Source organism: Onychomys torridus, chromosome 2 (assembly GCF_903995425.1).
Source record: "Onychomys torridus chromosome 2, mOncTor1.1, whole genome shotgun sequence".
Classification (NCBI taxonomy): Eukaryota; Metazoa; Chordata; class Mammalia; order Rodentia; family Cricetidae; genus Onychomys; species Onychomys torridus.
In genome coordinates this window covers 75,373,675-75,400,396 of record NC_050444.1, presented here as the reverse complement: position 1 = coordinate 75,400,396, position 26,722 = coordinate 75,373,675, and the positions used below count along the sequence as shown (strand labels likewise).

Genomic DNA, 26,722 nt, shown 5'->3' with positions numbered 1-26,722 from the left:
CATAGTGTTCTGTGGGTGAATATCATCTGTAATCACCTTATCATATTTCATCAAGGGGAGATGATCTTCCAATTCCCCTGTTTATTTCTCTGGGGTTATGTTATTCCCGGCTCTCTCTCTATTGTAGCAATAAACCTTATTGTATATGAGCCTTTCTTTCATGTGAAGTTTTCATTTCAGAACTGAAATTTCCAGATGTGAAGTTAAAGGGTCCAAGTCAGAGGGGGTTGATGAAGGTTCCAGTGTGTTTCTCAGTTAGCTTCTGAGAGGATCAAAGGTCCCCCCTGGACCTGGTGATTGGTGGGTAGCTCACTAATGTCTCAATGCCGAGGGTGAATTGAGGGCAATTCTCCTCCCCATGCCCCAGGTCCACAAGCAACCTATGACCATCCATCCATTTCCGTAAAAGGCGAGAGCTAGGGGACAAAGGGCAGGCCTAGGAGCTTTGCATTTAGAACTCAGGCCCTTCCCGGCTCTTTGCAGGTAAAAGTCACATGTGTTCCTTAAACATGGGTTGTTCAGATTATAAAACACAGGTCCTGTGAAAGCCACAGGTGAGTGTCCCTAAACCAAAGTCCCAGACGAAAGTCACCAACCTAGTGCCTTAGTGCCTAGAGAATGCCACTGTGCACAGGAAATACGAGACCTGAGGTCCATGAACTGATTGGCAAACGTTGACTCTTGAGCTCTGCAAAGATGACCCCATGAAACCCCTTCCCCAGCCAATGGCAACTTTCACAGCCTTTATCTTTCCCTTTTTTGTTGTTCATTTGTTTTGTTTTTTGAGACAGGGTTTCTATATATAACAGCACTGACTGTCCCAGAATTCACTCTGTAGACCAGGCTGGCCTCGAACTCACAGAGATCTATCTACCTGCCTCTACCTCCTGAGTGCTGGAATTAAAGTTGTGCACCATCACACCCAGCTATAGTCTTTCTTATGTTTTAAACCATTCAGGAGTTAGGGAAGAGGAGGAGAAAGAGATTTAGATCTCTTCTTCGCATGTATTCCCCCCTACCAGACTGATTTAATTATGCAACTTATTAAAATTACCGAGTTGAACACGCATTTTCATACTGAGCCCAGATGGGAGCCTAGCCTTACAGAAAAGACTGATGCAGACATGCTTACTACTGGAGACGGAATGGAACTTGCCGCCCTCATCTTCAGGGGACATCACAGACATCAAGGAGGAAGACTGTCTTATAAAGTAAGTCCAGCTTACATTTCCAGAGCTTCAGGGGCAGAGCTCAGCCTCCTGTCTGCTGCATGTGTTTATCCTCACCCAAGACACCCAACCAGGATGCTTGTATCACCTACAGTTTACTATCATCATCAGAACAGCCAGAGGGAACTTCCCATTTTAGAAAAAGTAACAGTAGAGGACAAGGAACCATGGCCTGTCGCTTAAGTCAATAATGCCTGGTGGTTGCTAGCCAACACTGTGGTGCTGAGAATGACATACACATGGGCTGAGAAATTTGTTATGCAAAGGGCTGCATAAGTGACTCTTGTAAGCTTTCCAGACCACAGAGCCTCTGCTACAGTGACTAAAGTGCTCAAAAGCCACTAGGGACACGAGGTGCAGATGCCTGCAGCTGTATGCAAATAAACACCTAACAACAGAAAACAAAATAGGAAATCTTTACTGTTTCGTTGGTCAGAAAATATGCTTTTGAGTTTTTCAACTATTTAAAAATTTCTAACACTTTCTTGGGTGATGGGCCATGCAAACTCAAGTGGTGTGCTGGAGTTAGCCCATAGGCCACCCTTTGCTAATCCCTGACTTAGGCACAGTTGCAAGCAGATCTTTGAAAATCAGATGGGGATACAGGAAGGGTAAAAAGCAAAATATTATCTGTATGATTGCCCACAGGATGATAGTCAGGGATGTAGATTAAAAATGCTGTTGAAGAATCTGAAGGAATGGTTCGGCGGTTAAGAGCACTGGCTGCTTTTCCATAGACCCAGGTTCAATTCCCGGCACCCACAAGTTGGCTCACAGCACCTGTAACTCTAATCTCAGGGGATGAGATTACAATGTCTGAAGAATTCGTAACATTCACATCCCATAAATTTGCTTGCTGGTGTGAGAATAAAACTGGACACTTTCTAAGAGATTAAAAAACTACTAGTAGATATCTGTTGTACACTATAAATGCATGTGGTAGTTTTGACATGCATCCCTTGATCCTTAGATTGCTGTGTACGGTAATGGTACAGTCGTCTTCAGAAAACAAGCGCTGGAGTCATGCTGTGAGCTCTCTTTCTTCAGGAGTCGTAGCTCAGGCCTTTTCTACTTTCACCTGTGAAAGTGCAAAAGCACTCACGGGATACAGAAAAAAATGCTCACAAATCCAGGCCCCCCCCAAAAAAAATGTATTGATAACAATGTTGTTGCAACCTCTGAGGGGCAAGTGGCATGCCTTGAGACGTTTTCTTTAAAACACAAGTTGTTAAGAACAGTATAAACAACAGAGGATCCTGAAATAGTTAGAGCAGTGTGGGGCACAGAAGACAAGCACCAGGTCCATTTTTTTGAAACACCTTGTGGTTTTGACAGACTTAACTTGACCAAAGTCCAGATGAAGTCTACTTCTTGGAAACCCTGGTATCTAACTCCAGACATGAGTTCTGAAGAAAGCCAGGAGAAGAACAGCATCAACAGGCTCTGATCTGGCCAGCTGAGCTGTTGCCAATCTTCTGGACCCAAAACACAAAGGCAAAAGATGGTGGCAAGGCCACCAAGTTTTGATAAGTTGAACAGACAGGCTTCTTCAAATTTCATCTTTGAAAAGTGATTTCACAGATTCATTTAGTTGAGTATCTATAGCAGGAGAGGCACTGTTAGATTGTGGAAGGAAATACAGGAATGTGTCTGAAGAGAAGCAAGTTGAAGTAAGAACATTAGGTTTTTGACTGGGGAAGACAGTGGATACTTTCAAAGGTTATGGGTAAATAATGTCTTCGTCTAATGTTGACTCAATAAATATTGTCCAAGGCTCTTGGAGGCACACACCTCTGGAAAGCAGTCACATTTCGTACTTGTCTGATTCTGGTTTCTCTGTCATGAAAGAGACAGATGTCCAGCTGACACACCAACAAGGCCAGCAGGAGGGAGAGCAGTGTTGAGATCAAGCAAGCCTCCAGAGAGGCCTAGAGCCTGTGGATGTCTTCAGAAGCCACAGGACTGTTCACTGGTAGTTAGCTTAGAAATTAAATGCAATAAAAAAAATGTGGCTAATGGTATGTCTGATGGCTTGGAATGAGGGAAGTTCTATGGAACTGAGATTCCTTTTATCATTTTATTAAAGAATAAAGCTCGGGGATAAATATTATGAAGTAAATCTGAGAGATCCACAGAGTGACAGAGACACGACCCGGCCCTGCTTAATTTCCTGGATTGAAAAGGCCACACAACCCCTCAGCCCTTCCTCTTCCTCCTCAATGTGTCCTTCTATCTTCTTCTCGGTTGGCCAGGAAACTCTCTGGTCTACTTGGGCCAGCTTAATGTGAACTCAGCTCTCTGAACCGGTCGGACTCTGTTGGTGGTCTTGGAGCAGTCAACACAAACAGATCTCCCCCAACACTCTAGTTTAAACTTAAACTCATTTTCTGAAACTCGTACTACTCTGTATTTCATGAATTCAGAAAACTGAATTAAGAGCCCAGAGCTTGTTGCTACTTGCTTCTGTTTCTTAGAAACTGGCACACACACACACACACACACACACACACACACACAGAGAGAGAGAGAGAGAGAGAGAGAGAGAGAGAGAGAGAGTAAAAAACATACATTTGTTATAGTTCAGTTGCTTAAGGCTCCATTTGTATAAAAAATTAAAACCACTTCAAAGTAAATTCAATTAGTAAATGTATAATGCCTCAATAGACTATCCTAAATGTAATATACTGAGCATGATAATTTTATGAGAAAACCAAGTTAGAAATAATATATTTTATGTTCCTTTAAGTAGAAAAAAAAGACTTCAGAATCATAAAGAACATTAACAAGGTACTGCATATATTTAAAAATTTCTTTTGAAAAGTGTGCTTTTTCTTTTTTTAAATGTGAGAAGTGTAAGTTTTTTCTTTTTCTTTTTTCTTTTTTTTTTTTTTAGCAAGACTTAAAGGTTTCTAGACGTGTTAAGTGTGTTTCATGGGAACTGTGAGAAGTAGCATCACTGACTAATACTTTGTTGTGTATGTGGGGGGTGGGGAGAAAATGACAGAGAATAAACTGTGGCCTTCCAGAGGACCTAGGGAGATGAGAAAAAGACAGGGAATGAACGGCTGATAAAAACGAAAGAGCTGCACTATTTACTGTAGGTCCCAGGAGATTACACATGATTCCTTGCTTGCTGACAGAGAAAGGTCTAGAAGAACAGGATTCTGCTAGTCACCTCTAAAATGAGGGTCTTGATTGTCACCTTCTCTCCTCTGCACTCTGGCTTCTGAGGATAAACATGGCAGCCTACATCAAGTGCACTTGACATTTTGGTTCTTTAATGCAATGATGTATTTGACTTCAAGGACCCTTCCTGCTATTAGCAGCTTTCTGTCCATCCGACATATGGTACCAGTATCTTTAAAGATCCTCAGGTTTACAGCCTTGGCAGTGAGAACTCAGATGTCCAAGGGTGGAATGCTCAGCTTTGTTTAATAAAATCCTCTGAAGGAAAAGCACATCCTATAGTGCCTTATAGTTTCTTTTAGGTTTTCTCCTCCATAAAACATCGCCCAAAGTGATTTGTGACAGAATATAAAAACAACACACTCAACAGTGTCTTATTGAAAACATGGCAGCAATCCCCAACTCAGATTTTATTGTTGACAGCTTATACATTAATCTGCTTCTGTTGGTCCAACAATCAATTTGGTAGGAAATAGTACAGAAGTAGTTTAGCAACTACTGAGGACTTACTCTGTGCTTGAGTTTGGGGATTGGAGTATAACTCACTGACCATCTAATTTATCTATTTTAACTAACAATTCAAATTTTTTAAAAAGTAGATTTAATGTTTGTACAACCCTCACCCAAGTCAGCTTAGGAATATCTTCACCTCTGAGACGATTCCTCATATCCTTTATAATCAAACCTTACTTTAGATTTAGCCCCAGGCAACTTCTGAGCTACTTCCTGGTGCTACAGTTATGCATTTTCGAGAAACTCACATAAAACAGAAGTCTGGCTTCTGTCCATTTAACATGATCTGAGATCCATCCATTACTCATGAGTAGTTTTCTACTGGACAGACAGTCTGTATTTCATTTATCCATCTTCTTGAAGCCAGTGTGGTGGTTTGAATAAGAATGGCCGCCACAGGCTCATAGACATGAAGGCTTGGTCATTAGGAATGGTGCTACTGACAGAGATTAGGAGGTGTCCCCTTGTTGGAGTAGGTGTGGCCTTCTTAGAGGAAGTATGTCACTGTGGGTGGGCTTTGAGGTTTTAAGGTCCCAAGCCAGGCCCAGAGTCTCTCTTCCTGCTGCCTGCAGATTCAGATGTAGACCTCTCAGCTACATCTCCAGCACCATGTCTGCCTGTGGACTCTCATGTTTCCAAACATGACAAGAATGGACTCTGATTGTAAGCAAGCTCCAATTAAATGCTTTCTTTATAAGAGTAGTTAAGGTGTCTCCTCATAGTAATAGAAAATTGGGTAAGAGAGCCAGAGTTGGATTGCTGGGTCTGATGGTAATACGATACTTAACATTTCAACAGCCTGCCAAACCGCTCCAAAGTGGCCATATACTTTTACGCTCCTACCAGCACCCCATGATATTTGTCACTTTCTCCACATCCTCAACAGCATTTTAGTATTGACAGCTTAGTACTCACAGCCTGATATCAACCACCTCGGTAGACAGTGAAAACTTAATGTTTCTTTAATCTCTAATTTGCTAGTGGTAGACTGTGTCAAGCATCTTTGAATAGACTCATTTACCCATGTGTTTTATCATTTTTTAGAAAAGTATCTACTCAAATCATTAAGTTGAATTGAAATAGTTCTTTGCATGTGCTGGTTCCATGGCCTGGTACATAAATACTTCCGCAAATATCTACTTCAGGTATGTTTCTTGGCCTCTTTCCTTAATGCCATCTTTTAAAGAGTGAACATCTCATTTTGATGACATTCAACTTATATATATTTTTTCTCTTTATGTCCACAGCTTTGGTGCCTTATCTAAGTATTATTCTGCCACCCAATGTCTCAGAATTTTCTATTTCACTAATGCTTACAGGTTAGCCCTGATATTATGATCAATTTTAACTGATTTTTGTGTAGAGTTATGTAAGGACCAAGGGTTGAAATTTATATGTGCAAATCCAATTGTTCCAGAAATACCTTTGAAAGAACACCATCTCTCTATTGTATTGGCATGCTTGGTGGAAATCAATTGACCATATTCACATGAGAGTCTATTGTTAGACGTTTTCTTCTGCTTCTTTAATCTGTATCTGTTCCTATGCCAATGCCACACTCTCTTCATTACTGTAGATTCACTTTAAGTTTTGGAAGCAAAAAGAGTTGAGTCCCCCAACTTCACTGTTTCTCTTCACCATTTAGACTAATTCAGTAGTTCCCAACCTCTTAATCCTATGACCCTTTAATACAGTTCCTCATGTTGTGGTGATCCCAAACATAAAATTATTTTGTAACTTTGTTAATGTTATGAACCATAACATAAATATCTGATAAACAGGATATCTAATATGTGATCCCTGTGAAAAGGTCATTCACTCCCCAAAGGGGTCACAAGCCACAGATTGAGAACTACTGGCCTAATCCTCAGTCATTTGCATCACCACATAAATTTTAGGTTCAGATGATCAATTTCTATAAAAAAAAAAATACTTCCCGAAAGTTTGGAGAGAGATTATATTACATCCATAGATCAGTTTGGGATGAAATGATCAATGCTGAACTAGTTGCCTATTTCATGAACATGGTATGTATTACAATAAAGTAGGTCTTCCAGTTTTCTCAGTGGGACTTGTAGCTCTCAGTAATTAGGGCTTACAGTTCTTAGGTTAATTTCATCTCAAATTAGATTTTATTCCTTTTGATGTTAATACATGTAATTAATCTTTTACAATTTTTGTTTTTAGCATTTAGGAATTTATTTTTGAGTGCCTGTCTTATACCTTGCTACCTCAATAATCTCCTGAGTATTCTAGTAGGTTTTTTGTAATTTCATCAGGATTTTGTAGCTACTAAGGTTTGTGAATACAAGTTATATTTCTAATTCTCTCAGGCCTTTAATTCCTTGTTTTTGTCTTACAGTCACTAACTTTTACATCTGAATCATCAGCGAGTCTCTTAGAGCCCCATACCTTTTCCATGAATTCTGATACTTGTATACCGTTTACCCTGATGAACAACCATGCTTTCCTAGTGCCCATCACCTAAAAATCATCATTTAGGAGGGGAAAATGAATAGAAAATGGGAAGAAGAAAGCACTGCTATCTAACATGAATCTCATAAATTTAGAGACAAAGATGAACACCATTGGGCGTGCTCAAAGTGGCAACTCCTCAGCCTTAGGCAGGTACTCATTAGACTTAACACACTTGTCAACCATAAGAAAGGGCAAAATTTAACAACATACCATAATATGGCAAAAATATAACAAGAATTATCTAAAACACAAGATTTCATTACTGATTTTGTACTTCAGGCCTTTGAGAGCAGGGTTGCTTGATACTCTGTACAATTCTTGCTATACTGGAGCATAATTCAGTTCACAAAGAGTCTATGGAACATAGACTGAGTGTCAATATTCAGGGAGTACAAGGACTTCATCTCCTTTTACCAGGCTTCTGAGCATGTATAATAATCTCCATGGTTAAACCAGAAAACAACCTTAATATCGAAGCAGCGTCCTAATGCATACACAACAAGTAATGGAGCAAAAGTAATTACTCAGGTTTCTTTGTTCTAAAAGTTCTAAAATTGGTCCCTCTTTCTAGAGAACCCCACTTCCCAGCCCACATTCCCTAGCTCCAGCCTTCAACACACTGCTCAGGAAGCCTCCGGCTCCATTATTTGGTTCAGTTTCTAACATCCCCTGGATATCCTAGTAGCTTAGAAGCCACTGCAACAACTAGAGAAGAATTTCTCTTCCTGACTTGCACTGTTCCCAGATACCAGCCTGAAGGCTTGAACGCTATAATAAAAAGACTGTGCATAAATGATGCACACATGAGTAAATACAAGAAGCTTGATCTGAAATACAATTGCCCCTGAGTTAGGATGAGAAATGTCCAGGAAGACAGAAGAAGTTCTAAAGGATATGAAAATTTCCAGGAAGGTAACCTTGGCTTTCATTCTCAGCTTTTACTTCAGGGGCAGTCATGGGCAACCGGAAGCTGTCATCAATCATGAAATTGTGGACCTGAGACAAAGCTCAGAACCCAGCAGAAAAATTCTAGCCCTTACCAAGAAATGATTCAGACTAAAAAAAAAAAATCTATCACTTGGGTTTGGAAAGCTAAGAAAGAGTGGCTGAGTTTCTGCTGAAGAGGACACAGAAGGAGAAGAATGGGAACAGCATCAACAGTGCTTTTCATTATGTCTTGAGGAAATGCTTAATGGATCAGCTAATTAGAAAGGATTTCAATAGGCTACTTCCAAAAACAAATACTAATCGTAACTCCTCCTGTGCTTGGGGCCATATGCAACACCTGGGTAATCACCTAGAGCCACAGTAAGCCACACAAACCCTACACTGAGTAAGATTAGTCATCATGTATGGCTCTAATTCTCAGCAAACCCACAGAAGAGAATTTATCTCACAAATCACCATCACATTTCCTAATCCATTAAAAAATCAATTTCTTACATTGTTCAGATACACATAGTGATACCTTTGAAAGTCTGTGTAATTAGTAAAACCCTGGGAAGAACTTACATGACTGAGAGTCAATGGGTTGGCAACTAAGAGCCCACAGCCTGACACCTTTTGTTGGATAAAGTTTTATTCAAGCACTACTGTGTTCATTCACTGATGCTATGGTTGCTTTCTTGTTATAGTAATTGTGAGTTTGAGCAAATTGCCACTGAAATCATAATGGCCCACAAAACCCAACAGAGCTACTGACTGCCCTTTACAGGAAGTCTGCCAACACTGTGATAACATGTTTAAAATAAGATAGAAAATTTTCGGTCAGGATAAAAAACAAAACAAAACAAAACAAAAAACAGGATAAGATATATTATATATAGTACAAGCAAAATTAGGTAAAGCAAATGAAAGCAAGTATAGAAAAGATGCCCCAAAGTTATGGATGGTGGAGGTATGAGTGACTTCTTCACCCTACCTAATTTTTTTTAACAAGTTCTACAGTGATCTTGTATTTCTTTTATTCTAAGAAAAATGAAGGTTTACTGTAATTATTAATTGAATTCATCTCCGTATCTTGCACACAGTAGGTCTGACTACAGTGACCTATCTTCCCCACACCCTGACCTGTCTCCCCACTAGGGCCCTCCCCACAGGAGTGCTGAGGTGGGTGGGGGGAGGCAAGAAGTCCTGGGCAAGTACCTTATGCTCATCCCGAAGGTGAGTATCCAGTTCCTCCGTGTGCTTGGTCTCATAGTAGCAGAGTTGGCATTTGTAGGGTTTCAGTTCACTGTGCTTTTCTATGTGTTGCTGGAGGCTCTCGTCACTGGAGCAGGTGAAGGTGCACTTATCACAGCGGAAAACTACTCCCTGCAAGTATTTTGACAGTTTGGAACGGCACACTTCAATGGGGACAACTCGCTCTTCTGTGGAAACAAATGGAATGGAGAGATGGGCGTTTTTACTGATGGAAAGCAGATGTTCCTTCTCTGGGATATAAGAAATGGACTCGTTCAATTCTGATACTTCTGGTGGTTCTTGATCTGCGAACAACACACACATGCACATTGTCCCTCCCTGACTTTCCCAACAGGGCACATAATCCTCTGGCACAACTGGGTACTTGGAAGACCAAATGCTTCTGTGTACTCAATAGCAGGAGAGATGGATAAGCAGATGTGGGGCAGGTGTAAAGGTGTTAGATAACTTCTGAATGGAGGAGATGAAGGCAGGTTGGGTACGGAAGAGGCTGCCATTTTTACCAACATTAATAACCACTGACAAAAGCCATTATAATGTCCTTGAAAAAGTGCAATAATAGCTGGACGCCAGGTGTCTCTGAGGGAAGGAAATGGATATTAAATGGGCACCTAAGTACCACCACCATGTTTCTTCTTCTAATGACATCATGGCTAGAGTTACTCCCATTTTCAGAATAAACAAAATTACGAAACAGCACCCTACTTACATACTTGGGATCAAAGCCAGGGTATCATACATGCTCTATCACTGAGGTGCATCTCCAGTGAGGAACAATCTTTAAATGTGTCCTAAAGTTCACAGTCACTGCAACCAACAGAGCTGAGATGTGAACCCAGGTTGGCCTCACTGCTACTTTTATTCCTGTGTCTCCTTGAAGATGCTCTTAAAAATGCCCTTCTCCGGTCCTGAAGGCAAGGGGATCTCAAATAGAACAGCAAATCTAGAAACCAACCCACCAGTACACTTAGCTTACAAGTGAAATGGCTGTGGGTAGCACTGAGGGGGAGGTGATAAGCCCTTGGGAACCACAGAAGATTTGTGCCACTCTAGAAAAATCTGTAATCCAATTGCCACAAGAGGAAGAAAACTTAGAGCAGGGAAGAGAGGATTTGAGTGTCTTTCCCACTCACATACCAAATGCTGTAGGGCTGGAAATGCATGCACTTGCGTATTTTGCTCTCTCTCACCCTTGTGTTTAACTGCTCAAATTAAATTTCACACCAGTCTGCCCAGAGTATTGGCACACGTGCCAGATATCCATAACCGCGATAAAATTAAAATCTGTGCTATATATGCAAGAATCAAATATAGCATGTGTTTTCATGCTGAGTCTGGATTTCAGAAGGCTCTGAAAGTTTACAAATGGACGCACACAACATATACTTATATTATTTAGAAACAGCAATGTATTATTAAATCAGAAAAGCATGATTTTCTTCCCAGAGACTCGGCGTAGCTAGTCTTTTGCACGCCGAGGCGACTGCCTCGCCAGCTTCCCCTTCGTTACTGGCTGCATTCGGACCCGAGGGAATTTCCCCCACCCAACATCATGTCTTCATCTCAACCACAACATTCTAACTGTGGGGCACTCACTGCCTTGGAGCCCTTGAATGTAGCACCTCATCGGCCAGCAAAATGCTGGGCAGAGAAAGCGTGGAGGGTGGTGTCTACAACATACTCCCCAGAGATCTAATGCATATGTTATTTTCCCTATACAAAGAATCAGTTGCTTATTTAGAAATGTAAATATTTTTAAACTAAAGTACAGCAGACAGCTAAGAAACACATGATTATAAAGTAATCCACACATTTTCTTAGTATAGCAAATGTGTAACAGTCTTCTAAAGCCATTCAGTTCCATGGTTTGGTGTAAACGGAGGAGGGAAATGTCTTGGCATAAACGAGTTGGCCTGAAGAAGTCCATGCTAGTATCTGCTACTCCCCTGTTCTGGGGTTCCTTAAGAGAAGCCTAGCTGACTTCTGAGGGCTAGACAACTCTCTGTTGTGGGGCACTGTCCCATGGACTGTAGTACTTAGCAGCTTCTGTAGTCTTCATCCACCAGATTCTTCTATTCCTGTGACACCCCAAAACGTCTGCAGGGTAGTGCACCCTTGGGAGGCTGGAAGGACTGGTTGAGGGCCACTGCTTTCAACAATACCAAGCAGGAACTACTGTGGCTCCATGTAATGTGGAACCTGACTAAGACCCTAAACTGTGGTGTAGGGCCAGAGGGGCAGCGCCGCACAGAGACTAACAGGCACAATGAGGGCGAACTCACGCAAAGGGCTGCCGTGACCATTTTTTGGCACTTCCTTGAGGCTACAGCCCTCCTGTTCCCTCTCCACTTGTTCCTGATTTATCTTGTCATCTTTATGGCTTCCTCTTTTATTCTTTGGCTCCGGCCTGGCCCATCTGCCCTGGATCTGTCAACCTCAGCGGAGATGAAGAACAGCTGGGCACACTCTTCCATGTAACAATGCCTCCCATGCCACGGCGACAGGTATTCGGCCACTCAACAATCTGTTTCCACCATCAGTTATTGGTTCTTCCAAACCCCCTTCTGATGGATCCCCCTTTCAATTCCTCTGCCGCCTGGTTAGCGTTCCTTGCAGTTTCTAATTTCCCAATGCATCATTAAGAATTTTATCCAAAGGTCTCAGCATTCAAAGGCATGCCCTGGAGTTCAAATGCTAATAACAATAATAACTAATACATGACTTCACAATTGATTAAAAGCCTGCTATGAGGCAAGCTCTATTAGGCGTTCGTGTTATATATGGATATCATATCCATAATATCAGTTATTGTTAATGTTATCATTTGAAGATGTCTGCACAATCCCCCCAACAATAAACAAATAAGTAAATGTAATTTTAAAAATTACAAAACTTCCCTTTTCCAAACTAAGATATAAGTTAAAATGGACCAAATCCCTTACTTATATAAATGTATATTTTCATTACCTGCCAAGCTAGACTAGAATGTTCCAGGTATTGACTGGATCCTGCTTTGGCTATTGGAGCTGATATTTCTATGAGAACTCATGGTTCTTTCCTGACTTCACACCCCTCAAGATTACCCTGGGTAAGAAATGGCCTGAATTGTACCCATTGTGACTCAGCTCCCAGTGATGGCTGCAAAAAACATGATGATGTCACCAGTTCACCACAAGATGGATGGTTAATTTCATCTCCTCCTACCCAACTGGCACTTACTGCTACAATGAGACCTGAAACTGGACAGTCTGGCCTCCAGAGGGATGACACAGTGAAACACCCATGTCCTGAGTTGTAGCAGGAGCAGAGCTGAGCATGCTGCAACATTGCCAAGGAGGCCAGTAGAAAAGCTGCAGAAATGCCACCCACGAGGGCCATTTCTTAGAAAGCAGCCACAAGACTGTGGGGCCCAGTGTCACCAGGAGAAAACCATTAAGAAAACATTAGGCCAATGTCAGCACACTTGGGAGATGGAGGTGGGAGAGTTTGGAGCTAGCCTGGGCAAGGTACTAAGTTTCAGGTCAGGTTGAGCTCTCTAAGACCCTATTTCAAAGGGTCGTGAGGGGGCTGATGAGGAAGAGGAGAAGGAGGAATGTGAGAAGTTGGAGGGATAGGAAAAGAAGAAGGAAAAGAAAAAGACATCATTATTTTTTTTAAAAACACTCTAAAATAAAGCCACAAATAGATATACAAGCACAAGCAACCAGCTCCTGGTAAGAGCTATTAGGTTTTGACAATAGCATGTTTCTAGAGAGAGCTGGGAACAGTTAATACCTCTATCACGTAAGGATACTGATCAGAGGGAACATATAATTTCACTAAATCAAAATAATATTGTCAGTCTGATTGATTTTCTCTCCTAAAACCAGTGACCTAACCAGTTAGGGGAGATGACTTCCATCAGGATGGCCACCTTCAAGGCTTAGCTTCAGTCAGCATTCATTTATAAAGCAGGAAACAGAACCTTGAAGTTAACATGCCAACTTAAGAGCAACCACTGTGATCACATAGCTACGTAATCACAATGTAAATATTTGTCAAAACAATTTCAGCCCTACAATTCAATCTGTGCCCAAATTTTCAGGCCTACTATAAAGATACAAGGGAAGTTGGGCAAGCTTTGTACAGGCACCATATTTCCAATGGTTGTACACTCACAGCCATACAATCATGAAGCTTCACTCACTGTTTACTATGTCTCTTCCCACTAAAGCTCAACTTCCCTCAGGGAACAAATATTGCCTGACTCTTCATGGCTGAATCACCCTATTTCTTAAAACACCAGTAAGTATGCTATAAATCCATTGCTCAAATGAAAACTCAGCCAAAGTCCTACCAAATGAGTGCATGAAACAAACTTTCAAGTTAAACTTATCAAACCTCACCAGATGTTGACTGATCTAAATCCATAGCTCTTAAAGAAAGGGATAGGTCTAATGAGCCCTTGCTTCAACCTTGGCTAAATTCTTACTTAACAAGCATCTAACTGGCAATCTGATTTAAAAAGACCTCTCCTTGCTTCCTATTTGTCTACTAAACAAAGGTCAAACTTCTGTGTTTGCCTCTAAAGCCTCCAGAACACACTTTCTTCCAAGGCCTTTTATTCTCTTCAAGTACCTGGAATAGCCTGATGCCATGCTACAAATAGGTCTTGCCTCCAGTGTCTTCAGGGTTTATTAATAAATTACCCCCACCCCCAAGCAGTGGTTGATAGTGTCCCAAAGTTTATGTCCACTTGGAACCACAGAATATGACTATTGGGATAGAGTTTTGGTATGTAATTAAGACGAGCAAGGTCATATTAGATTAGGGCTGGCCTAAAATCCAGTGCCTGATGTCTTATATGAGAAGTCACAGAAAGAAACACACTGGGAATGAGGCCCTGAGAAGAAGGAAGCATAAGCTGGATAGATGCCACCATAAGCTAAGGATACCAAAGAGCTAGGGCATGACAAGGAATCAAAGCCAGAGTCTCACCCAGGATAGGTCTATTACTGACTTGTAGCCTCCTTATCCCATCAAGAATGGTTTTCTTCAAGTTTTACATGAGGCCCACAGCCATGCTGATAATTCTAGCCTGTATAACTAGGAGAGAATACCTCTTTAAAGCCACTGAATTGGTATATATATCAGTGTAGCCCATCTAAGTCTTCCCTGTGAAATGCTACTACCCTGGCTTAGTTCGAAAGCCATCTTTGTCCATGACCTATCTCTTTCCAGGGCATAAATAGGACTCCTAGACAACCATTGTTCACTGCTTGGATATGCTCTGAATGTGTTCATCTGGAGGAGGCCAAGTATGGCTTTTCCATACTCCACCATCCACCAACAGCAACACACAGTGCAGCAAGTAACCAGCAAACAGTAAGTGTTTGCTGAACTCATGAATCAGTAGGATGCTCCCTTTGCCATGGCCAGTCCACATCCTTGATTAGTTCTCATCCAGACTTCCATGGGATGGATTCCTCTTCCCTCCTCTCTTCTTACTTAAATGCATCATTCTGTCCCAACAAAAAGTGACAGCGACTATCCTTGTTGGTAGCAAGTCTGTCTCAGGGCCAGTTCAAAAGTTGTTTTTCTCGCCTTTCATCCCAAGGTTTTTAATTAACTGAGGCCTCAGAAACATCTCATGCTGTGGACCCTAGAGACCAAAGATGTTTATTCATCCAGAGAAGGCAGTGCACAGGTGCAGAAGCCTCATCTTATTACTCTGGGATCAGCCCCAGTGTTGATCTGCAAGGCAGACATCTGACCGCATCACTGAGATGCCAAGACCAGGTTCTCTCTGATCTGCCTTCAAGTAGAGACGGACACCAGAGCCAGAAGTCAGCAGGTACAGCTGGATTGGGGTCCTCACCTTTGACCTCCCACCCTACTAAGAGATCTATCCTTAGACCAGCTTTCCCAGCCTCTAGAACACAGAACAGGTGACATGAGCTTCCCAAGGGTAAGAGTGATGCCTGGGAGTTAAAGCAAGTGCTGTGGGTCAAACACACCTGGGTTCCAATCCCAACTTGTTACCCAAGAGTCTTTGGGCCGTAGGGAAGTTATCCAGCTTTTCTGAACCTGTTTTTGTTGTTTGTCATCAGGGAAACAGTCCTATCGACCATCCTGGGGTTGGTGAGTTTACTGTAGAGCACTCAGCAGGGTGCCCATGGCTGAGTAAACACTCACTAACAGCAGCCATGGCTCTTGTCATCACTACTGATCATTAGCTGCACATATCAGGACCACATTCCCACCTTGGTGAGGACAATATTCACCTATCCAGAAACTCTCTCCCTAGACAAACAGAAGGGACAGTGCCACCAATGGGGGATGGTGTGAGACATTGGAAGAACAGAAGATTGGGGCTGATTCCCTGCCTGCTGGATGAGTGACTCTGGCTCAGTTACTTTAGCTCTCTACGACCCTATGGGATAGGTTGATATGGGATAGATTGATACACCCGAAATCTAAAACTTTGCCAGCACCAATGGGACTGGATAAAAGATATTCAACTGACATCCTATGTAAATATTCCAAAATCTGAATACTTCAGAACTCAGAAACACTTCTGGTCTCTAGCATTTCATATTATGGAGCATTCAATGTGCAGTGTATGTCTGTGCCCAATACACACTGTTGTACCCCCGTCTGTTCACTGCAGAGATTTCTTCCAGACTTTGGTGTCTAGATTGTGGGAAATTGTTTAATAAACACCCCAAAGCCAACTTTGTTTCCTTCCCTTTCTTGGTAGGCAAAGATCCCAAGGCCAAATCTGCAGGCGTGGCCAATGAGAGAGGGGGCTCCTGCACACTCAGGCATCTCCAGACTGCAGCTGGGGTCATCCCTACTGTCAGCTGCACTTTGCATTGGCCTCACTGTCTTTCACAATTGCCTTCATTTCTTCACTTGTTTTTAATGCAACAGCTCAGCGGGAATGACTCTGGACTACTCTAAATCCTTTGTGAAATGAAGCACAGCTCCAATAAATACACCGAATTAAGAAAGCAGAAAGGGTAGAGACCAGCACGAATCCCCACAGACTTGCTCAGCTTTGAGCTTCGTATCTACAACACAGGAGGCCATGTGATGCCGCTGCTGCCTACAGGGCTGCTGATGAGGCAACGGGGTGCCGGGAGCTCTTTGTCAAGTGTTCGGGGCCTCCTCACAGAAGTGCTCTGCCTCTGTCTTCCTTAATTCTATGCTCAGACAAGGAAAGTCGTTGAGCATGTCAGCCACCAAAGCTCTGATCCCACCGTGCAGCAATATGGGAAATGATTGCAGCCAGTGAGGAATCACCACAGCCAGCAAGGACTCACTGTTGATGTTCTCTGGGCACTGGTTCCACTGATGGCCTCCACCCAAGCCAGGATAGGGCACACAGCTACCAAAACACATGGGCTTGGGGGACCGGAAGCCAGGTGACTGAGGCAAAACACCAGGCAGGACGCTGAGGGCCAAGAATCCCTGCCTAAACACTGCTGCGCTGCTTTTGCCTGGCTCACAGGTGGTTGGCCCAGCCAGCTACCATCTCTCATCTCATTAAAATGCAATGGGAGGAAGAAACACACAGCGCACCATAGGTGTTGTGTCTTCTACGAGATGCCGGCAGATGTAGGCACATCACAGGCATGCAGCCTAAAGGTAGTGGTTCTGGAGAAATGGAAACTACTTTATAAATGTCTCCACCCTGGCATCTGAGGGACACCGAGGCTGGAAAGTGGGTGACACATGCTGCTTTGGGCATGTGTGGCAGATACTGGAAAACTTTCCAAGGTTAGAGGCAAAAGAAAGATGATGAGGAAGAAGAGAAAGAAAGGAAGGGTTAGAGGCAAGGGATGGGAAGGGATGCAAAAATGAGCAGACTGCAGGACAGACAAGATTGGCAATGGGGACTCCTTTTTCCACCCTCTTGCAGGTAGACTCTTTTGGCCGAAATGTGTTATCAACATGTTTCCTTCCAATACAAAGGACTCCCATTGGCTAATGGTGTTTTAATTGGCCAAGAGTAAACTTAAAAAACAAAAAAACAAAAAAAAACCCAAGCGGGCCAGTCTATGTCTGTTTATAATCCCAGCAACTCCAGAAAGTTACTGAGGCAGGTGAATTTCAAGTTTAAAGCCAACTCTTGGCCTACACCAAGAGATCCTGTTTCAGAAGTGCAAAACAAAGAGTGAAGTAGCCCAGCCCCAGGCTCTCAGAAGGGATCCCTGCTGTTCAGTGGGACTGCACACTCAAGGACCCCCCACTGTGCAACCACAAGGGAACCCCACCAGCTACTGTCTCACTGAATGATCATGGCTCGCAGAGGAGCTGTACCGAGTGGGATCCAAACCCGGACGATCTAACGCTCAGCCCACGCACGGGTTTGCTGCCCAGCAGCCCACTTTTGTGCTCTGGAACTCTTTCTCCCTGTTCATTTCTGAGCAAATTTCACTTTGTGCTTGAGGAAGCATCATTTCTGTCTTCACTTCTCAAGCCTTCCTTCCCCAGGCTCGCTTCATACATAGCTAGAATCCCTTGGTAGCAAGGGATTCAGAATGGGAAATTCTTGACCCCCAGAATCCTGATGGAAAGATTCCTGAGACACCGCCCACACACTGCCTTCTCCCTCTGCCCCCCCCCTCCCTCCAGGAATGAATTCTACTGACAAGAATGTGTCTTATCCATGGACATCAGTGGTTGTCCCAGTGACTCTTGCTGGGAGGAGTAAAGCTCAGGGAAGAGGGCAATACTGCTGTGGTACCCAGGGAACATCCTCTACATGCTGCGGTTCTGCCTCCCACCAGGATCTGAGAGAACTGAGCCCGTCTGAAGGTTACCTCGGTGCAACACTATGTGGTCGATCATGTTGCGTTTGTATTTGGTGTGATAGAGGCAGAGAGGACAGCGGAGGTCTTTGGGGCCTTCCTCCGGGACCGCCGAGTGCCCAGCTTCCACGTGCATAGTGAAAGCAGATCTAAGAGAGAAGGGACAGAGACCATGACAAACAGTCACTGATGTGTCTCCTGCGGGCACACCTCTCACAGATGTCCACATTAGGCTCTCCTGCTTGAGAAACCTCAACTGAAGCTGTTATGTTTGCTGACCACAATCCCCTGGGCCAGTCAACCCATCAATGAGCATAGAGATACAGAGGCAGGTACTCAAGAACCTTTGCTACTTGGCTGGGATCAAAGTTTCCTGTAAAAAGAAATAAATACCCTAAATACCTCATGCTTGAAAATTAGAAATTGCCTGTTATGCCAAGTCTGGTGGAGCATGTCTATAAACGGCAGCTGCTCAAAGGGCTGAGGTTGAAGGATCACAAGTTTGAGGCTAATGCAGGCTAAATAATGAGTTCAATGCCAGCCTGGATAACTTATTGAGAACCTGGATAGATTGCCCAGTACCACACAGACAAACAGAAATGACCTATTAACTAATACAAAAACAAAATCCCTCAGAGGACCAACTCTGTCTCACATTGGGTGTTGGGAGGACTGTTTGAAATCTTGGCTGACTCATAAGCTGCCTTCCTGAGTCTTCACACCTTCTTCACCCGTAAAGCGTGAGAACAAGTTGTTCAGGTGTCAGTCATGGTGACTGCGACTAGGTTCCCTCAACTCATGGGCAGCAGCTCAAAAGTAGAGAGACCCTGCTGTCTCTTCCTCCGCCCATCTGACATCTTTAAACTTGACAAAACCTCGAATGTCTCATAACAAACACATGATAGGCAGACAGGATTGCTCAGTGGTCAAGCCTGCTGCCAGGTCTGATGATCTGAGTTCAACCCCCAAGACCCACATGATGTTAGGAGAGAACTGACCCCCACAAGTGTGGGACCTCCCGTGTCCTCCCGCAGCCCCACATGTGCATGGTGACATGGGTGTGTATACAGATAAACGGATCAATGAATCCTAAGAGTTCCTTTTAAGGAGTGGAGTGGGTGCTCCCCTTTGGCAATCTTCCTCTAATGAGTTCTTTCTCGTATTTCCTTAATAACATCTACATTTGCTTAAAAAAACAAAAACAAAAATGAGACCTAGAGTTTAACACACACACACACACACACACACACACACACACACACACACACACACATCCCCAAAGAGGGTGTCCTTTGAAAGAAAAAAACATGTTCCATTCCATGCACTGGACCAGGGCAGTCCTTTGATCCAATCCCACATTGTTTAGAAGCCCATCACTTGTTCTCAGATGACTCTTGTCCCCCTTCCACAGGTCCCAAGCAGTCTTTCTGAAACTAGCTCCCTTCTGTGAAGACTGGACCCAACTTTCATTTCCCACACTGGCAGAACCTTCCTGGAGCTGTAGGCGGGGAGGTGTAAGGGAAGAGTGTGGTGAGGCTGGAGCAGGGGCAGTGCTTAGGTCTGCACAAAGGTCCTTCCCACCACTTACTTAAAGCCCGTGTAAAAGGAGCAGTCTTTGCACTTGAAAAGCTTCTTCCCTCCGTGCTTGTCCCGGTAATGGCGCCTGATGCTCTGGATGTAGCCAGAGGAGAATTCACAGAATTCACAGTGAAGAACAGCTTCCGCCTTCTGGTCCGTGCCGGGGGCAGTCCCGGAAGGGGGCACAGGGGCTCACACGGCTGTTGTTTCTCGCCAGGGCAGCTGACTGGTAGTGATTCAACTGCTGCTGTACATCGGGGGGCTCCGAGTAAGAGGAGTCTGTGGAGAGACAAGGGACAGTGACCTGGGCTACAGAGGACACCGTGTGGGACGGCGCTTGCTTAGAAGCCCTTCACCTCAGGGCCTCCCCCTGCTCCCCGCCCCCACCTCTGTTAAGACATAATTAACAAAATAGAGCACACCTATTGGGGTTGGCATGGTTGGGATGAATGTCATACCAGCACCTTCACACAGCATAGCAGACCTGTCATCCCAGAACTGGGGAAGTGAGGCAGGAGGGTACCCGGGAGCTACTGGCCAGCTAGTCTAGCTACACCCAACCTCAAGAAATCAAGGTAGACAGCAACTGAGGAAGACAAGAGATGTTGGCCACTATCCTACACGTGGGTGCACACACTTAAACATGCTGCTCACACCACTGCAATTAAGTTCATCAACTCACCATCTTCCTCCTGTGGCTAGCACCTCTGGTGTGTGGTGGGCACACTTTAGATTACAAGGGGGCATCTTCCAGCATTAACTATGGCACCTGCTGCACATAGACAGCCTCCTACCCCCAGCTGTCTACCTTTCACCTGGTGGTCTCCTCTGGCCAGCATCATCTGGTCAGTCCTGAGTAGTTCTTTAGGGGGGTAACAACTCTCATCTTCATTACCCTATTCACCCCAGAGCTGGGGAGCACATGTAGAAAGACAGATACTTCTTTTGAGTCTGACTTTGAGGGATCGCGGCATTTAAAAATAAAACCCTGAGGTTAAAAGTTTCAAAGAGAAGGAAGAAAGTTGATTTACTTTATTTTTTAAGGAAACTGGAATGTGACAACGGGCTACCATAGAACACCCAGCCTCATTGGTGGGATAAAATGAACCAGCACAGGCACACAGGCTTCAACACGGGAAAGGACTAGACCATGGAACAGGCCCCCCCCCCCCCCACCCCGCCTCCCGCAGCCCAGATTTCTTCACATCAGCCACATTATTTTTTTTTTTTTAAAATCAGCCTTTAGCAGGAATGCTCAGGCACATGGCACTCCCACAAATACAAAAGTGTTTTATGACTTTGGAGTCAAGAGATTTAAAATTTAAAATATAAAAATCCGATAGTGTTCTCCTGGAAGAGCCGTTTAAAGCTTAGTCAGCATTAAGATGGAGATTTATTCACAAATCCCATTAAAATGAAATTCCAAACAAGTTTCTCTGAAAGGTATTTTTAAGTTTGCAGCTCTGAGGGGAAATGATGGCAGGAACCTTAGTTCCAGGAGCTTTAATGGCAAGTCCTGGTGAAATGGGACGGCAGGGTAGGAGGGACCCCTTTCTCCAGTACAGTCCTTGGGATTCGGTGGTCCCAATTCAATGACACTGTCTCACACAACCGTGTGGCTGTGAAGACTTGGAGGAAGCATATGAGGGCCACCCTGAAGAATGGCATGAAAACAAAGGACTCTCTCTCTTTGTAAGCAAAGAGGGGACAGACAGTATACAAGCCTTCTCTCCGTCTGATGGACACCTTGTCCTACAAAATCCCCCCTTCCCCCAGGTGGGAAATGGACTAGTCTTGTAAAATCTACTATTTGATCAAACCAAGATCAACTATGGTCCCATTGGCCTCTTGGCCAACCGTGAGGGAGCCGCCTCCCTGACTCCAGGGCAGTGCCCCCCCCATCAAAAAAATGCTAAGATGCTTTTCACTTCTTATTGCCTTGTCTGTCCTCCAGTATACACTCCTTAAGATAGAAACCCTTTTGTAAACAAACCCGCCAGGCACAAAACCTAAAACAAAAGGGGAGCAGAGCAATCTTCAAGCCTCCCTGGGCTCACCAGCCGGGAGACAAGGAAGACAAAGGAAGCGCGGAAGGACATAACCCGTGCATTGTCTCAGTTCCTTCATTTCCACTCCTTTATCTTTCTACCTGCTGCTGCTGAACCCACCCAGGACCACAGTCATGGACGGGCAACTCCCATTCTTTCCTTCAGTAGTAGGGTTGTTTACCATTTCTCAAACTGTGTCTCTGTTTAAGCCCCAAGACCCAGTTCCACCACAACTCAGTGAAGCTCCTGTGTTCCAGCATGGGCTGAGCACAAGCAGCCAGTGTCCCCAGAAGTCCTAACCCTCTTGATAGAGACAACCCTCCTCTGTACTCTCAGCTCTGCAGCATAGCTTTCTGAAAGCAACAGGCCACAACCCATTCTTGCTGAAGTAGATCTGTTCCCCAATGACAAATCCACCCAGAGAACAATGAAACGTCCTAAGGAAAGGTCCGTTTCTTACGAAGTGGTTGAAGCTTCCTCAAGAAAGGGCACACGGCTAGGGAATCGCACAGGTTAGTATTCGTGCGGAGCACATCTCAGACACCAGGTACCTGACAGCTTAAATCCCTTCCCAGCAAAGCTATAAAGAAATAAATGGGATGGCTCCTAGTCAGGCATTAAGGCAGCCTAACCCCTTTCCTCACCTGCCTCTCACTCAAGCAGACTCATGTAGCTATCGCTTAGGTAATCCCTAGAAGGGAGGCAGTCTCCTTTTAGTAAACACACTTCGTTGTGGTTGTTTCTCGACTCTATTGCACATGGTGCCATCTATCATAAAACAAAAGCAAAACAACAGCAACAAAAGCCACTCAGATTCTAAAATGCAAATTCATATATTATATGAAACTCAAAGAAAAAGATGCAAGAACTCTCGACGGAACATTTCAAGAATCGAGACTCAACAAGGCACAAGAAACAGCTGCCACTATCCATGCACTGAGTGCCTTTCCCCCCTCCTGCTCAAAACCAGGACTGGTAAACTCACACATGCAAAAACAAATCCCAGTAGCTAGGACACATCTGTAACAGTTCCCAGGGCAGCAACCCACTTTTTGGGACCTTTCAGAGCTTGGCTTTCTCCCAGGTGCTGGCACCCACCCCTTTGTTTGTAAATAACGTAACACTCTGAGCACTGATGTCAAATGCCTGAATTTGTATGACTCTACTGATCTTGAAAAGGCCAGCTTGTTATGCAATAGAAGGGTCCAGTTTGCTCATGAATTGCAGCCCTGAGGCCCAGAGGAGGCTTGTATGTGGAAGCAGGGACAGGCAGACCTCAGAGTTCAAAACTAGCCTGGTCCACATAATGAGTTCCAGGCTAGCCAAGGCTAGATAGTGAGATTCTGTCTTATAACAATAATGAGATGCTAGAAAGACAGTTCTCACACAACACTCTAAAATCCGTCATGCTGAGAGGAGGCTGGAAAGGTACACATTTGCAAATGGAGGGTTAGCACTTGGGAGGAGGCAGGATTCTAGGACAGCTGGAAACTTCAAAGCAGAAAAAGACTGCATTCCAGAGGTACCTCCCCAGCCCTCTCTGGTTTACTGTGTTCCTTAGAGGGCTACTTGGAAATTTCTTGCTAATTCTAGAAGCCATGGAATGGCTAGTCAGAGCTAGGTGTTAATCCTCTTGCTGTTAGTTTTTCTCCATCCTCTGAACATTAGCTATTGCAGAAACAACCACAAGAAATTTGCCTTTACAAGAGCAAAGGCAGAAAGGTGAACTTCGAAAGAACAGTGTGCCTAGAAGAAGGAGCCTTTTGGTGGATCCACAGTGCTGAATACACATTTGTTAGCACTTTCTTGGGGCCAGGGTATGTTGCTGGCTCTGGAGACTCAAGGCCAAAGAAGTCATGAATGGTATCTTCTAGCAACTCAGATCTGTTACTAAGTAGTTGCAGTACCCTAAAGAAATGACTCAGGGAAGGGAGCTGGTGGTCGACTGTTAGGAAAATTCAGACCTTCTTCACATCTCCAAAACTCATTTTACTCACTGAAGCAATAAAGGAGGCCAAGAAAACAAATGGGCAGTCTCAGAGAGCTTGTCCGCTGAGAGATGGAGGCCAGAAGAACAGGAATCAGTGGTGCAGGGGGAGGACGGTCCTCTTGCGTGCTGAGTGATACAGAATGGTCAAGTTTCAATTTTCTGCAGCTCCAAAAAGAAGCTGGGAGAGAGAGACAAGGGTATCCAGCAGCCACACTCAAATGGATGTGAACTAAGCTTTTAAGGCAGACTTGAGAGACAGGCTCGATGGTTAGTAGGAATCAAATACCAGGAAAAATAAAGACAAAAGAACCTTAGTTAGGTAAGTCCATCTCTGAGGTGAACAGAAGGCAAAGGATTATTCATTGGCAAATATTTGCTGACCATCGAGTAAACAGGAGACCTGTTCCGGGACAGTAAGACTTGATCCCTGTCTTCAAGCAACTCATTGTCTCAGAATGACACAGAAGTGATTGATTACAATATGATGCAAACAACCGGACATTTTACAGAGACATCTGCACAAAGGGGGAGAGGAAAAGGGACAATCAGCATTATTTAGCGACTGATCGTGGGAGTGAGGGAGATGAAGCAGGGCTGTCAAGAGAATCTTGAGTATCCATTAATAAATATGTCTGGTATTAATTACTGTGCTAATTAATGAGATCAATGTAAGACCTGCAGATACTGAATGTTTCATGAACCCCAGCTCTAGTTTACATCATACATTTAGAGATGAGTAAAAAGAAATTTAAACAACTTCATTCTTACAATGGAAAAAAAAAAGATGATGGGCATGAGAGATGGCTCAGTGGCAAGGAGCATATCTTTGCTATAATCTGCTATAGCAGAGGACCCAAACTGGTTCTCAGTACCCACATCTGGTAGCTCAAAAACTCCTCTACCTCTAGCTCCAGGAAATCCAACACCCTCTTTTGGCCTCCTCAGGTACTTGTACTCAATTGCATATATCCCTCCACCCCCACAAACACACATACACAGAGGAGGATGTAATTAAAAATAAAAACAAGGGCTTGAGAGATGGCTCAGCAGTCAAGAGCCCTTGCTGTTCTTGCAGAGGATCTGGGTTCATGTCTCAGGACCTACACTGGTAGACAGGTAGCTCACAACCTCCTATAACTCAAGCTCCAGGGGATCTGCCCCTCTCTTTTGACTTCTGTGGGCACTCAAGCACATATATACATTTAGATACATGAAGACACAGACATACACAAATAAAATTAAATATTAAAAATAAGTCTTTTTAAAAATGAAGATGGGAACAAGGAGAGTGAATCTAAACAGAAAAGCACAAACAATAGAAAGGAGATAGTATAGACTGTGGCAACAAACCTTTCCAATGTCAAAGTTTAACAACAGTACAAAAACATCAAAACAGATAAGCATGCTGATGTGCCCTTGTAATCCCACCATCGCTCTGGAGGCAGAGTCATGAGGGTCACTACAAGTTCAAGACCAACCTTGTCTACTTGCTAAGTTCCAGGCCAGCTAGGATCATATAGCAAGACCTCATTCTAAAAAACCAAAAGGAAGTTTTAATAATACTACGTGGATTATAATTTTCTTCAGAAAGGCAGCTAAAGGTTGGTCAACTTAAACATGTGGAGATATCCAAAACAGAATGGGGATAAAAGAGTAAAACTGAGATAAACAGGAACATGGTCTATTACCTCTAGCCAAGGAATGATGGAAATGGAGAAAGACTCACTGATTGTGGAAGGAGAAGAGCTAGAGGTGTACTGTAGTTGATAGCAGGGAGCTTCTGGCATGGTATACAGCTTGTATGATACAATTACTTAGAAACTTTGACGAAAGACCAAAGCAATCTGAGTATTCATGTGCATGTCAACAATACCCTAGGAATCTGGAGGGAAAAGAATTCTGTTACACTGGGAAACATAATGTCCCATTGGGATGATAACACCAGTCCTTCATCTACAGCTCAGAAAGGGGCTCAGGGGATGCCTCAAAACCATTCAATATGCTAGAAACCAGCTATCTGAGTTCTTCCTCTTGCATTTGGAACGTTAGTGCATGGCTCCTGTATTCACTCCCATTAGAGGTGTAAGATCTCATGACCCTCTATCATTGCTGCTCTTCCTCTCCACCTCATACCTTTATACCCATTGATTTCTTGGGTCCCCACATTCCACAATTACAACTTAGCATCCTACCTGCTCCTACTTCCTCCAAGATCTAGACTGAGCAGCATACACTACTGAATGATTATGATACAAGGATTTATCTGATGTGCACACTGCTCTTGAGTCTGGCCCATCCCATGACTGCAGCCTCACTTCCAGTTAGTTTCTGATTCCTTGAACATGCCAAGTATGTCATTGATCCGGTCCTTGGTCAGGCTAAGTTACTAACTGTTCTACTGCAAATTGCCACCCGGCCTTCAAAACTCTGTTGGAAAGTTACCTCCTTTGTGAAGAATTTCCCACCAAACCAATGAACTTTTTGTTCAAGTCAACACATACACATCTGCGATTCTCTCCATTACCTCATTATACCTCGCGCTACGTCAAGTCCTCTTAAGCACTGCTAACATACTAGGCCAGACCAAGGCTGCAGACCGCAAAAAATCTGCTACAGCCCCATCTTATGGAGGCATTTTCTCAATTGAGGTTTCCACCTTTCAGATAAACAAGTTTGTATTAAGTTGACCAAAAACTAACCAGC

At 43.7% G+C, this 26,722-nt stretch overlaps 1 protein-coding gene across 1 annotated transcript in view; it reads right to left on the bottom strand.

Annotated features, from left to right (window-relative positions):
* Positions 1 to 26,722, bottom strand: part of Znf462 (zinc finger protein 462) — a 132,396-nt gene that overhangs the window by 11,415 nt on the left and 94,259 nt on the right. Inside the window, 4 exon segments of the mRNA XM_036177382.1 lie at positions 9,552 to 9,775; positions 18,416 to 18,552; positions 19,992 to 20,170; positions 20,172 to 20,260. Coding sequence (XP_036033275.1) covers positions 9,552 to 9,775; positions 18,416 to 18,552; positions 19,992 to 20,170; positions 20,172 to 20,260 — 629 coding nt within the window.